Source organism: Python bivittatus, unplaced genomic scaffold (genome assembly GCF_059951505.1).
Source record: "Python bivittatus isolate LINGU-HERP-01145 unplaced genomic scaffold, Pbiv_v1 ctg000610_np1212, whole genome shotgun sequence".
Classification (NCBI taxonomy): Eukaryota; Metazoa; Chordata; class Lepidosauria; order Squamata; family Pythonidae; genus Python; species Python bivittatus.
In genome coordinates this window covers 53,492,328-53,506,351 of record NW_028277088.1, presented here as the reverse complement: position 1 = coordinate 53,506,351, position 14,024 = coordinate 53,492,328, and the positions used below count along the sequence as shown (strand labels likewise).

The window sequence follows — 14,024 nt, the reverse complement described above, 5'->3', positions numbered from 1 at the left end:
ATGTTTTGAACCAGATGCCAGTGGTTTTAGTGAAATTCATAATGAGTCATCAGACCGAGTCTTCATCTAGCCCAACAGCTGTTCCAATAATGAGGAGGGAGTTTCTCCTGGAGAATTCATAAGCTTAGTTACTTGGGAAACCTATGGTTTGAAAGATAGATAAGAAATTGCATAAATAAGCTTTTATGATTATAGATACCCTACCCCATTTTTGTTTCAGCAACTGATACAAATTGTATGCCACTGAATCCAGAGGTTCCATTTGGTGATCATGACTAATAGCTGATTATCTATCTCATCTCATTTAAAGTTGTATAAAGCCATAAACCTAATGCCTCCACATTTCAAAAAGCTTCTCTTGTGTGTCCGGATTCTTGCCTGGAATGCAAAGATCCTCCTGTTACTGGTTTTTCCAACCATCTGCAAAGGGGCTATTGATAAAATGGAAACTAAATGTATTGAAGTTGACTTGGTTAGGACTTGATCTAATCTAGTAGATCCAAAGTGTAGTCAATACCTTGATTAGGTCAAGACCTATCACAATTTAAAAATTAAAATTGGTAGTGAGTTCCAAGTTGTCCTTAGGATTTTCTAAGAATAATACGTTAATATTTCATCAGGGAACAGTTCTTTTATATTTCATGTACATTCTTGTAAAGGTACAAATTTCATGTGCATTCTGTTCTGAACAATCAAGGCAACACTAAATTCAATCAAACGTATGCCCAAGCAAGTGTGAATGGATCCAAAGGATTAGGTACACACTGTACCATACCATAATTTAACAACTCAGATTTGGCTTATATTTGCCTTTCCTGTTTTACACAGGATTTGCGTTTGCATAATCTAAACCAGTATCAAAGTTCTCTCTGTCTTACAGGGCAAGCACAAACTTCTTGTGAACACGGGATTTGAAGGGAAGTGGTGTGGTCTCATTCCAGTTGGGAGCTCCTGTGAATGCGTAACAACAACAGGTCTAAAATGGAACCTCAGTAAGTAAGATCTTTTTTCCACTCTGGAAAAACATAATACTGTGTTTTGAGTAATTGTGGGAGAAACTATAGAATAATTTACTACATTTAGTTAACAGATAGCATCCTATTAATATTAATTAATATTAAAATATTCATTTTGGGGAAATTGCATTTTGTCTGAAAACAAAAATAATCATAATAGTTTAAATGGTATAAAACTTCCCAAAGAAAGTATATCCATAATTGGTAGTGAAATCATATATGTCATTGGAGGAGCCTTAAATATTTGAGGAGGGGGGCAAGGAAGACTAGGACAATCATAGTCCTGTTTGGCACTGAGAAAGGCAGTGCTTGCTTCAACATTCCTAGCCAATATCATCTCTCTTTTCCTTTGTCCTGGAGTCAAGAAACTTACCATGGCGACGGCCACAAGTATTCCCAGTCCTCAGCAAAGCTCACCATTCTTGCCACAAAGAAGGACCTTTGTGGTGTCCATTCATACAGAGGAGGATAGTCATCTGTGTAGACCAGTGTTGTCCAAACTTGGCCACTTTAAGATGAGTGGACTTGGCTGGCTGGGGAATTCTGGGAGTTCAAGTCCACTCATCTTAAAGTGGCCAAGTTTGGACAACACTGGTGTAGACACATCTGAATACAGAGTTTCCTTTTAAGTACTGCAAAATATAGGCTGCAAGATGGTATGGCTAGCAGGTGTGTGACCAGCATAAGCAATCCTCTAGCTACCTAACAGTTTTACTGAATGTGTGTGAACAGGTGTATATTTGTATTTATAGATGCAAGGGCAGACAAGTAAGAGGTTTGCTCTTACTAGCATGTAAACTTTATAGCTAAGAGAAAAGAGGATTACTTTATCTCCTAAGTTTTCCTGTAGAATGTATGTTAAGGTCCTCTCAGAAACATGGTTCTTCAAGAAGAGTAGATTTGTAAAGGAGAAATTAACAGACAACTAATAAAGCAACCAAGGTGATTCCCCCTTTGCCCTCGACAACTCATAAAACATTTATCTTTCAATTCTGGATGAAAATACAGTTGTAGTATTTTACCTTAGAATGAGAGGCACTGTTGATCATACAAGAGAGAAAAAAGATTTCAAAATAGGAAGCTAACTTTCTCTCTCATTTTTTTTAATCGTAACAGTGTCGAACAGGAGGGAAAATAAACCATTTTCATCTTTTAATTCACTCTGTTTCAGATACTGGAAATGTAGGATTCCTATGGAGTGGAGCTTAACCCTCTCCTCCCCAAGGACATTCAGTTGCCCAGAGATTGTTGGCAATAACAAGGGCAATTGGCTAGAGCTACTAGTTCTGGGCTACAGAGAGTCAGATGATCACTAGATGGCAGGAAAGAGTTAGAGGTTTCTGTGTCTCTTCACTGCCAACTTGTGGACATCCAATTTTTTGCAGTCCAAATCTGATACAACTAAATTAGTTTAGAAAGTGTTGGGTTCCGATGGCAGAGGATGCAGAAAGCCACATGCTGGCTAAGTGCCACCAGTTGCCTACCTTAAGTTTAATAAAGGGCAGAGGATTAAAAATCCCACTAAGGACATACAGATTCGTACAGAGAAACTCTTTGGATCCTAGACCATTTCCCCCATTGCTTTTAGTAGGCTAAAATGTTATGCTATATTGGGGTGGATGTCCTGCAAACCTTGCTGAGTACAACATATATTCAACACCTTGAATATAGTACAACATAGTATGTGTGTCTTGCTTTTCACCCTAAATTGGCCGTTCATTTGTCTTAACTTTTCAAACTGTTAAAAAGTTTAATTCAGTACAGTATTTGGATACTAAGAAGCATTTTCCAATATGGTTTTAGTTTCTGAATGTGGAATAATTGAGGTGAAGTGTCTTGTGTATTTTAAATTGCTTTTTCAAAATATTTAGCATATATAACATTTGTATACTCTGTACATAACTCTGTGTCCATGTGCGCATCTATGACTAGATCTCTACCAATCTGCACTACAAATTTTACTACAAATTGAACTGTTTTGACAACCTGCATTGTAGTAATGCAATATATATATTACAATTAAATAATATACTTATTCACTGAATTTTAAAGAAAAGATTAAATACAAATCTAAATAAGAAAACAAACTTTGATTGGGATAGCAATCAAAACTAAAATCTATACTCTCTCCCTTCAGCAGTATTATTAAAAAGAAGCTGGATGGGTTGTTTACATGTCTAACTCTACAGAAATAATAGATGTGTAATAACGTATATAGAATAGGTCTTTCATTTTCCAGTTTCTGGGTGGGAATTCTCTATACAAAGACAGATCCCTAACCAGGTTTTGATTTTGTGACATATTTTCTTTTTTCTTTCTTAGCAAAATGTATTTGTTGAGCACTTTATATTCATGAAAACTTGTTTCTTGGAAAGTAGAAGCTGAATTATTCTAAAATGGTATTTCCAACAGACAAACAAAATAGCATTGGAGGAAGATAGATTATACAAGCAACATATTATGATTCAATTAACGATCTTGAATTTTCTCCAAAGCCATTTCATTTGCTATTCAGAATGAAGTGTTTGGGCCTAAATTTTATAAAGCACACATATGCTACAATGGTTCCCATTTGAAAGGGACAGAATCTATTTCTTGATAGTATATCAAGAAATATACTTTTTTCCTTGGATAGGTTGATCAAGATTCCTTTCTGATCTTAAAAATAAACATATTTGCATTGTAATTTTGTGAGGTATTGCCATAAAATGAATGGTCGAATGTCATTATTTTAAAATGCTTTTTCAATACTTTTGTTAGCACATACACACAAATGCACACAATAAGCCTAGATTTATAGCACTTCACATCTTGCTGTTGATGAGCTTGTTTTAAACTGTTAAATGAAACAATTGTGCAGAGGAAGTACAAAGATATATTTGCAATTGTATATGTTAAAGAGCATATAATATGAATGACCAAAATGTACTGAGTAGACACTTACATGTAGACACTGGCAATTCCAAATGAATATTCTGAATGCCAATATTCACTGGTCTGTTTTCTCAGTTTTTCAAAATAAACTTCCAAGTAGTAATCTATCAGCGCTCATGCTGAATCACTTAATTTTGGGGCATTCAGACAATTTGCTCGGGACACACATGGATCAGGGCAGTCTGTCAGCTGTAACTTCCTGTACACAATCACATGGTCTTCTCCTTGTGACCAAGTGCTGATTACGTAGCTGGGATTCTTCCAGTTGGACCCAATCTTCATGAATGGATCAGTCAAACTTTATCTATTAATGTAAACAGGTTCATTGACTGGTAAGTCTGACCTCCTTCCTCTGTATATAGTTGAAATTAACATATTCCCTTCTATTTGAACTGGGAGCAGGATTAAAATAAGCTAAACTTATCCAATAACAGTCCTTGGTCCAACCTGTTTGCTACTTGCATCTTACTGGATTTTTTTACATTTAAAACTAGGATGTCCTCAGATGTCCTCTTGGCAGCTGTTTGCTGCCATCTCAGTTACTGTTGTTCTTTAAAGATAAGATGTCAATCTTGATGCCATGGCTCTAGTCTCTTGAACACTGACAGCCCTGAGCAGCTGTTTCAGTTATAAATATTTTGCTATGTGCCTTTTGAGAACAAATCCTTTATTGTATGGTGAGATCTATTTGAATACAGTAAAACAGATGTTGTAGTATGTCATGGTTGATATTGTGCAAAGTAATTATAGTAGACAACCAAGATTAGAGAGACAGATTCTTTCCACCATTTCTTCTGGAAATGCACAGAATTATCACTTAGGAAAACAAGTCTCACAGTTTTTTATTTGTATACACTTTGTGCTTGCTCAAAGCATTTCATTGTCATTTTTTGATATAAATGATATATATACAACTTAATACAAAGTATCTTAATTTAGTTAATGTATTTGTATCACATCTTGTTTCCATGATGGCACTGAAGAATCCTTAGTTGGTCTGGCACTGTCCACACCTTACTTAGCTTCAATGAAATAGTTGTCTCATGCATTTCAAGGAATGTTCTTGGATATTCTATTTTATTACAATTTGTGTTAATCTATTTATTTACAACCATTTGTATGCAGCTATTCTCATGACCCTCACAATTATGTTTTTAAAAAAACATAAAATACTAAAAAAAAAAATTAAATAAACAATTACAACCATGAAATCCTGTATGTAAAACCTGCTGTTATTCCTGCCAGAATGCTGTTCTGAAGAGGACTATCTTTACCACTTTACAAATATGCATCAGGTTACGGCACATCATACTTCAGAGGGCAAGCTGTTTTGGAGGGGACTGTACTGAGAATGCCATTATCCCTCTGCTAGATCATGTAGGGCAGGCAGGTTCTATGAGTCAGCCCCACTAGGTAGGCCAGACCATGAAATCAATTCCACAGGATGGCTAAAACTACTTTTATTGAGATTGGCTGCAATAACAGAATCTTACTAGTCTGTCCCTCCTCCTATTATAGTTGAATGAATTAGTGAGGTGTCTGTCTGAGCCATTTCCAAACATTAGCTGGATGTTCTGGACTTTAAAAGTGCTTTAGCCCCTTTTCCCTAGGCAATAGCACCTGCATATCTCCATCAAAGTCACTTTCCTTACTCTACTCCTCATAAGAGTTGCTCACTACCTTCTTTCCCTCTAGCAATCAGCCTCCATGGCAAACCGGCAGAATTCCCATAGTAAAATAAACCCTATCCTCAGGTTAACAAAACATTTTTTAAAGTTAGTGTACCACAGAGCTAGTAGAAGTAAAAAGCCTCTGGATTTTCAAATCCAGTTTGACAGCCAGTGTGGCCTAGTGGTTAAGGTACCAAACTAGAAACCAGGAAACTGTGAGTTCTACTCCCGCCTTCGGCATGAAAGCCGGCTGGGTGACTTTGGGCCAGTCGCTGTCTCTCAGCCCAACTCACCTCACAGGGTTGTTGTTGTGGGGAAAATAGGAGGAGGAAGGAGTATTAGGTATGTCCGCCGCCTTGAGTTATTTATAAAAATAATAAAGGCAGGATAAAAATTTAAAAAATAATAATAATTCAACTCAAATTTATTTCAGCTGGTCTTCTTAGAAGCCATGCTATACCTACTACTGTTTTATCCTTGGATTTGTTGCTTTTTAAGGCATTGATGAAGTATCGCTAAGTTAAGCAGAAATGTGATTAGGAAACATGATATAAGTAAGCTCAGATTAATTCAGGGGAAGTTTATATCTTGGCTTTTCACCTTATGTCAAGCCAGTGGGTTCAAATACTAGGAAAGACAACTCTTTCAAATATCTTGACTTCCCAGATTTGGTCTGGATATGTGAGGGAATCACCAGAGAGATGGCTAATTCTCCCAGGAGAGTTAAATTCCAGATTGAATCCACATTTTGATTAAATGTCCATATTGCCAGGACATTTCCTTACTCAATCTCACTATGTATAGCACTCCATATTAAAATAGAGACTTCCGTATATAAAATATATTCAAGATAAAATTAGAAATAGAATACAGCCTTGTTTTACCTTTTTATTAGGCCACAAAAGTATGCTTTTCATCAGAAGCTATAAGTGTAAAAAAATGCCCTTAGGGAAAATAAGGGCATTCTAAATATGGACATGGAGGTAAATGTCATATTCTAAACCTTTCATTTCAGAATTGAATTTCTTAGAGTATAGAGCACATAAAGTCATAAGTCTCAAGTGAAAGCCATTATTCTTTTACCTCTTTATATATTAGCTTTAACTTGTGAAATCAGTTTGAGAATGAAGGCAAAGCAATTATGGGGAGCCAAATAGAAAGACAAGATTGCCAAAGAATTTAGTGAATTTCCCTATTGCACCCATGCTGCTGCTTACAGGTGATATGAACACTTTTTTTCTCACTGAAAGAATTAACAATAGTAAGACAAAAGTGAACTTTCCACACCCAACATTTGAGATAACCATAACTGGAGGTGGAACATTAGGGAAGGATTTATTTTAGAGTTCAGAAAATATTCTGTTCAAGAGGCTAAATAGATGTGTTTAGCTTTGTACTTGATTAACCCATGGGAATATTTTGTTGGTAGTGAATTATCAGTTGGTTGCTTTAATATTTCAATGTCTTTGCCTCTCCTTTTAGTAGGAAAGATTGCAATCCTGTGCAGTTACCTGGGAGTAAGGCTTGCCTATGTGTACTTTTAATTATCTGATCCTGATTTTCATTTGCACTCTCAGATAGGCTCCTTCAAATACTATTAACGTACATGTAGAAAAATGTAAGATATGTGTAATGATTGCACAGTTAAGTGCTTGAGTAATATTCTTGTGGATGTACCCAGTATGTCATAGGTACACAGCTGCTACTTTAAGCTGCTACTTAAAGCAAAGTTATACAAGTTTATGAAGTATCATTGCATCCACTCTATATATACTGTGGAAATGCAGTGTCATAAAAATAATCTGTCATTATAACACTACAGGGAATACTCTTTATAGCCTTCTTTAACATAGCATAATTATGATGTGCAATATACTTAAGCATGGCATAGACCTGTGGTGTCCACATGTTTTACTAGGAACATCTGTGATCTTAACTTTTATTCCATTCTGAACCTTGTACTGGATCATTTGAAATTAAGGGCTGGGCATGTTTGAGAGAGCTGTGGGTTTTCAGGTGGTGGCTAAGGCTTCTAAACAAGAGCCCAAGTGCAATAGCATCCTCCTGCTTTGGCCAAAGAAGGAAATTTCAAGGAGACCACCCACTCTTGGCAAAGAAACCTTATTGACTAGTAGGTCAGAGTAGATCAATAGTACTTCCTGATCCTTATTTGGGTTGTGATTTGCTCTTGCTCTATCCTTAACATTGCAGGAGCTAGGTCAGCTAAGCAAGCAACAAGAAATATATTGCAAAAGCGATAGTATCCTGTTCTGTACCGATGTTTCCTTTGGAGAGTTAGCATGACAAGACAAATTTCCTCTAACTAGGTAAAGTTTTCAAAACATACAAGCAAAACAAGAGGCTACTTTGCAGCATACATTTAAATGCCAGTGGATGTCAGGAAGATGATGGAGGATAGCAGAAATGTATTGCATTCATGGCTGGCTTTGGCTTGCTAGAAATATCCAGCCAAATACTGCTACAAACTTTACAGTGGACTAGATTCAACTGGGCTCTTTATATTATATACAGCCGTGTGAAAAAGAAAGTACACCCTCTTTGAGTTCTATGGCTTTACATATCAGGACATAATAAAAATCATCTGGTCCTTAGCAGTTCTCAAAAGTAGGTATATACAACCTCAGATGAACAACAACACATGACATATTACACCATGTCATCATTTATTTTACAAAAAGAAAGCCAAAATGGAGAAGCCATGTGTGAAAAACTAAGTACACCTTATGATTCAATAGCTTGTAGAACCACCTTTAGCAGCAATAACTTGAAGTAATCGTTTTCTGAATGACTTTATCAGTCTCTCACATCGTTGTAGAGGAATTTTGGCCCACTCTTCTTTACAACATTATTTCAGTTCATTGAGGTTTGCAGGCATTTGTTTATGCACAGCTCTCTTGAGGTCCCACCACAGGATTTCAGTCGGGTTGAGGTCTGGACTTTGACTGAGCCATTGCAGCACCTTGATTCTTTTCTTTTTCAGCCATTCCGTTGTAGATTTGCTGGTGTGCTTGGGATCATTGTCCTATTGCATGACTCAGTGTTGGCCAAGCTTTAGCTGTTGGGCAGATGGCCTCACATTGGACTCTAGAATACTTTGATATACAGAGGAGTTCATGGTCAACTCAATGACTGCAAGGTTCCCAGATCCTGTGGCTGCAAAACAAGCCCAAATCATCACCCCTCCACCACTGTGTTTGAAGTTTGTATTAGATGTTTGTGCTGATATGCTGTGTTTGGTTTTCGCCAAATGTGGCGCTGTGCATTATGGCCAAACATCTCCACTTTGGTCTCGTCTGTCCAAAGGACAGTGTTCCAGAAGTCTTGTGATTTGTTCAGATGCAACTTTGCAAACCTAAGCCGTGCTGCCATGTTCTTTTTAGAGAGAAGAGGCTTTCTCCTGGCAAGCCTTCCAAACAAACCATACTTGTTCAGTCTTTTTCTAATTGTACTGTCATGAACTGTAACATTTAACATGCCAGCTGAGGCTTGTAGAGTCTGAGATGTAACTCTTGAATTTTTTGCAATTGCTCTGAGCATTGCACGGTCTGACCTTGGGGTGAATTTTCTGGGACGTCCACTCCTGGGAAGATTGGCAACTGTCTTGAATGTTTTTCACTTGTGAATAATCTTCCTCACTGTAAAATGATGGACTTTCAATTGTTTGGAAATGGCCTTATAACCCTTTCCAGATTGATGGGCAGCAACAATTGCTTCTCTAAGATCATTGCTGATGTCTTTACTCTTTGGCATTGTGTTAACACTCACCTCAATGATCAAGACCAGCAAACTCCTAAAACTTCGGCTTTTCTAGAAGTAGTCCCACTTGCTGATGATCAGTTGATCAAGGGCATTTGATTAGCAGCACCTGGCTGCTGCTTAGCCTCTTCTTACCTATGGAAGCAGTAAGGGTGTACTTAGTTTTTCACACATGGCTTCTCCATTTTGGCTTTCTTTTTGTAAAGTAAATGATGACATGGTGTAATATGTCATGTGTTGTTGTTCATCTGAGGCTGTATTTACCTACTTTTGAGAACTGCTAAGGACCAGGTGATCTTTATTATGTCCTGATATATAAAACCATAGAACTCAAAGAGGGTGTATTTTCTTTTTCACACGACTGTAGTATATGTTCAGGTTGGCTTTCTATTTAAGAGTTCCAGTTGTAAGGCAGTTTTCTAATCAACTGCATTAACATGAACATTCATCAAAAGGAAGTTTCCTAATTTTGAAGTAGAACAGCTGGAAATCATCTACATAAGAGAAGTTGGATAAAACCAATATTTGAAGAGGAGAAGCTGGTGTTTTTAAGTCACACACACAAAAATCAGAGAGTAATTGCACAAAGCAAAAGTACATTGTCAAAGGGTCTTATTAACACATTATTAATCAAAAGATTTTTCTTACTTTGATTGTGCCTTTATTATCACATTGTAGTTGCTAATCAAATACTGATTTGTAAATGTGAGTCAGTAATTTTTTTTTTAAGATAGCTTTCAAATTGGCTGCCAATTACCTTCAAATTAAAATGTCCTGTTTGCAAAGTATTGCTCTCTTTGTAATCATCAGCCTATTTCACAACAATAATAAATCAAATTACTTCATGTTCTGGGAAACAAGATAGACAATTCAAGTCCTGATCACTTTTGCAAATAAAAACTTTTGTTTTCTCCCCCTTCCCCCCAAATTTAAACCTTAGAAATTAGTTATGGTTGTATGATCTGTATCCTTTTTAAAATGTTGTTTCACCCATCAAATTCTATTTGTCATTACTGTCAATATGCCAGGGTAAGCAAAATGTCCCCCTTCTTTACCTCATGCATAGGAAACATGTATAATTTAGTATCAAAAGATCTTGGGATAGCCAGTAGCTTAGGTGATTTTTTAAAAAAATGGGCTAAACTTCTAGAACAGTGTTTTTCAAACTTGGCAACTTTAAGATGTGTGGACTTCAACTCCCAGAATTCCCCAGCCAGCATGCTTTGTCTTTATCAGCTTTTTTCAATCTTTTGTCTTCCAGTGGTGCTGGGACTGCAACACCCAGAATTTCCCTGAAAGCCTCAGTTGTTGCAGTCCTAATATACCTAAGGACATCACATTGGTGAAGAGTGATCTTTGGCTACCAACTATGGCAGTGTGATGGACACTTCCTGTTCCTAACATGTTCCCTTAAGGGGCATGGCCTATTCTAATAGTTGTAGGCAGACCTGAACTCCATAAATCTAATTCTACAGGTCATCATATCTTTGTTACTGAATTATTACATTTTCTTATGCAAGATGAAAAGAAACCATCTTGAGCCTGCTCTTAACCTACTGTTAGAATCTGGGAAAAGGAATAAGGCTGGCTAGGAGCTGAACTTTAGCATAGCCAAGGGAATCAGGTTATAGAATCTTGTCATAGGTGAAATAACCCTGGGTGCCACATATACTTTTTAAAAATAATGTTATTATTATTAATTAAGGAAAAAGCAACAGGAAAAATAAAACAAATGAAGAAGAGGGAAAGGAACAGACTATATATAGTAGAATAGTCCCTAACTCATCTGTGTTTTCATTAATCTCTTTTTTAAAAAATTATTGCTGTTGCGTAAGCTTTCAAAAGATGGGCTATAAAGTAGTGATTAATTAACAAAAATAAAAAACAGAGGAAAATGTCTATAAGAAAAAGCATAGAAGTAGCCTGTCCTTTTGTCCTTTTTTCCTCTTTTTCCCCCCCTCAGGGAAAATATTGCTACCTCAGTATTTTTATACTTTGCTTTAAACTTCTGCAATTATTTCTCATTTCTATTGAGATTGTTTTAATTATTTTTTAAACAGTTTCTCTTTTTCCTCCAAAACCATATTCTAAATATCTTAATTTGCCTTGCTGTGTGATATGTTGTATATAAAGGAGACGTTTCTGCTTGAATTTTGTTAGACTTCTGTGAAAAATATACAGGTAGTCCTCAGTTAACGACCATAATTGGGACCGGCAACTCCATTGCTAAGTGATGTCATAAACCCAAAAAACATGTGACTGCGCTGACTTAAGACACCAGTTGCAGCATTTGCGGTTGTAGTTGTTAAGTGAATTGCACATGGTCATTAAGCACAATATCACATGACCATGACTTGTGACTTCCTACCAGCTTCCCCGCTGACTTTCCTTGATGGAAGCCAGCAGTGAAGGTCACAAATGGCGATTATGTGACCACGGGATGCTGTGACTGTCATAATTCTGCGCCGATTGCCAAATGCACGAATCACAATCACATGACCACAGGGACGCTACAACAGCCACAACTACAAGGACCGACTTCGAACAGTTTCTGATCAAGTGGTCATTAAGCAAGCACCTGTATACAGTCAGTTTTTCCACTGCCACATATTGGTTGATTTTGGTCTTCCAATCTTAAATTGCTAGCAAGATTTCTCTTTTCCAATGTTGTGCCAGATTGATTCTTGCCACTGTCAGCATATATCTTAATAAATTGTGTGGCTTTTCATTTGTGCTCTCTGGGATCATGCCTAATAAAATTATGTGTGGTTTCAATTCAAATTTTATTTTCAGAATGTTCTGAAAATTAAACCTCTCAGCATACCTGGTATCTTCCCATCCAGGTTTTTAATTAAGGGAGAATTCCAGTTTCTGCCATCTAAAAAGTCTTTTCTTGCCCACCCTGACTACACTGTAGAAGTGGAAGGTGATTAGTCACTTTCTCATTAATTACTTTCCCATCCCCAACCAGATTTGCTCTTTAGTATATAAAATACTACAGATGTTTCTTTTATACCAAGACACTCAAGCCAGTTTACAATATGAAATAATGATTTCCAGACTAATATACAAAATATACCAACATATTTGGTAACTGATGTACCAGCTTCTACAAAATAATTAGGCTAGATTATCAGCGCAAGTTGTTGGGAGAAAAAACATCCTGATTGGGTCACCTCTTGCTCTTCCCATGAAGGAGTTAGCATTTTTGCATTGATTAAACTGGTTAGCACATTTATTTGTGTCATTAGTGCAAGGATATTTGTGTCATACCTAATTACTGTTTTCTTAAATGGTCTGTAAGTAAATCTCAGTATCTGTGTGTCATTTCCCATTTCCTCTTTTCCCCCTTACCTAACCAACCAAAGTTGAATATGTATGTTGTACAATATTCTTTCTCAGGAACATATTCCATGGACTTAGAAAATGAACTGGGAACTGCATGAGCCCTAAAATCTTATGCAGTGATAAATCTTTAAGGTTTAACTATCTAGAGCCATATTTGAATAAAGATAGCCTTCCATTTGTTAGCTGTAGCTGAATCAAAAACCACCCCAATTAAAAGATGCTTGTATTTCCCTATTCACTAAAATTCATTTTTTAAAAATATTTTTATTAAAGTTTTACATAGATAAAAGCTAATACAGAACTAAAAAAGATATACAAAGAAAAAAAGAAAGAGAAATGAAGACATATAAAAAGTGACTCCCCCCTCCCTCCAAACAAGTATAAACATTTGCAGTAACTTAACACCTTCTCTAGTATTACAGAAAGAAACCCTCTTCTTCCCATTTCTCATCCCTTAACAATAGCCAAATCATAAAAACTCATCAATCTTACTCAGCAAAAGCATTAAGAGTACCAGTAATAATAACCTACTGTATATATTTTAACTTTAGTCAAATAAATCCATTATGCAATTTGACTTACAACTTTCTCTAGTAAGTAAAACATAAAAGATTTATCCCCATAGACATAAAAAATACCAATAATAGTAACATATATTTCTTAAATTAAATCAAGTAGGTCCCTTTTGCATTCTAACCTGTAAATTTCTCTAACACATAGGACATAGAAAGTTAATCCCCATATGAAAAAACCTTTAAATCCTCATCTTACAATCCTGGTTAAAAAAAAAAAAAAAAAGATTCCAATAATAACAACCCAAAATCACAACTTACACAATTTAACCCTGATCAAATAAGTCCGCTCAACTCCTTTTTCTTCTTTTGTTTATTTTCAGAGTCAAAACTTTCCCACAGTAAGGTTTCTTACCGTTAATTCCAAAATCATCAGCTGTATTTTTATAAAATTTAAAACAGTCCATAAAAACTATTCTATCAGGTCCATCTGGCCCCTTAACTGTCCACAGTCAACATTCTAAACTCCCTTTTGCTGTGTCAAAAATTAAAAACCGTGGTCTTTGTGATCTCTTCACAGGGAGCTTCGCAAAAGCAGGGCCATCTTCAATCTGCCATTACTTCCCCAGAAGTCCCTGTTAGCTAAAATTCCTGGTCAATTCCTCTGATTTCATTGTCATCTTCCTCTCTGTCCTTTAATTACTAGTAGATTGCATCCTATTATTAACCTCAAGGAGAGTAGTAATATATATATATTTTTAATTAAA

At 36.2% G+C, this 14,024-nt stretch overlaps 1 protein-coding gene across 1 annotated transcript in view; it reads left to right on the top strand.

The window, feature by feature from the left end:
* Positions 1-14,024, top strand: part of TPK1 (thiamin pyrophosphokinase 1) — a 293,030-nt gene that overhangs the window by 220,034 nt on the left and 58,972 nt on the right. The window contains exon 7 of the mRNA XM_088150863.1: positions 881-992. Within this exon, the coding sequence (XP_088006989.1) occupies positions 881-992 (112 nt within the window). The remainder of the gene's footprint in view (positions 1-880; positions 993-14,024) is intronic.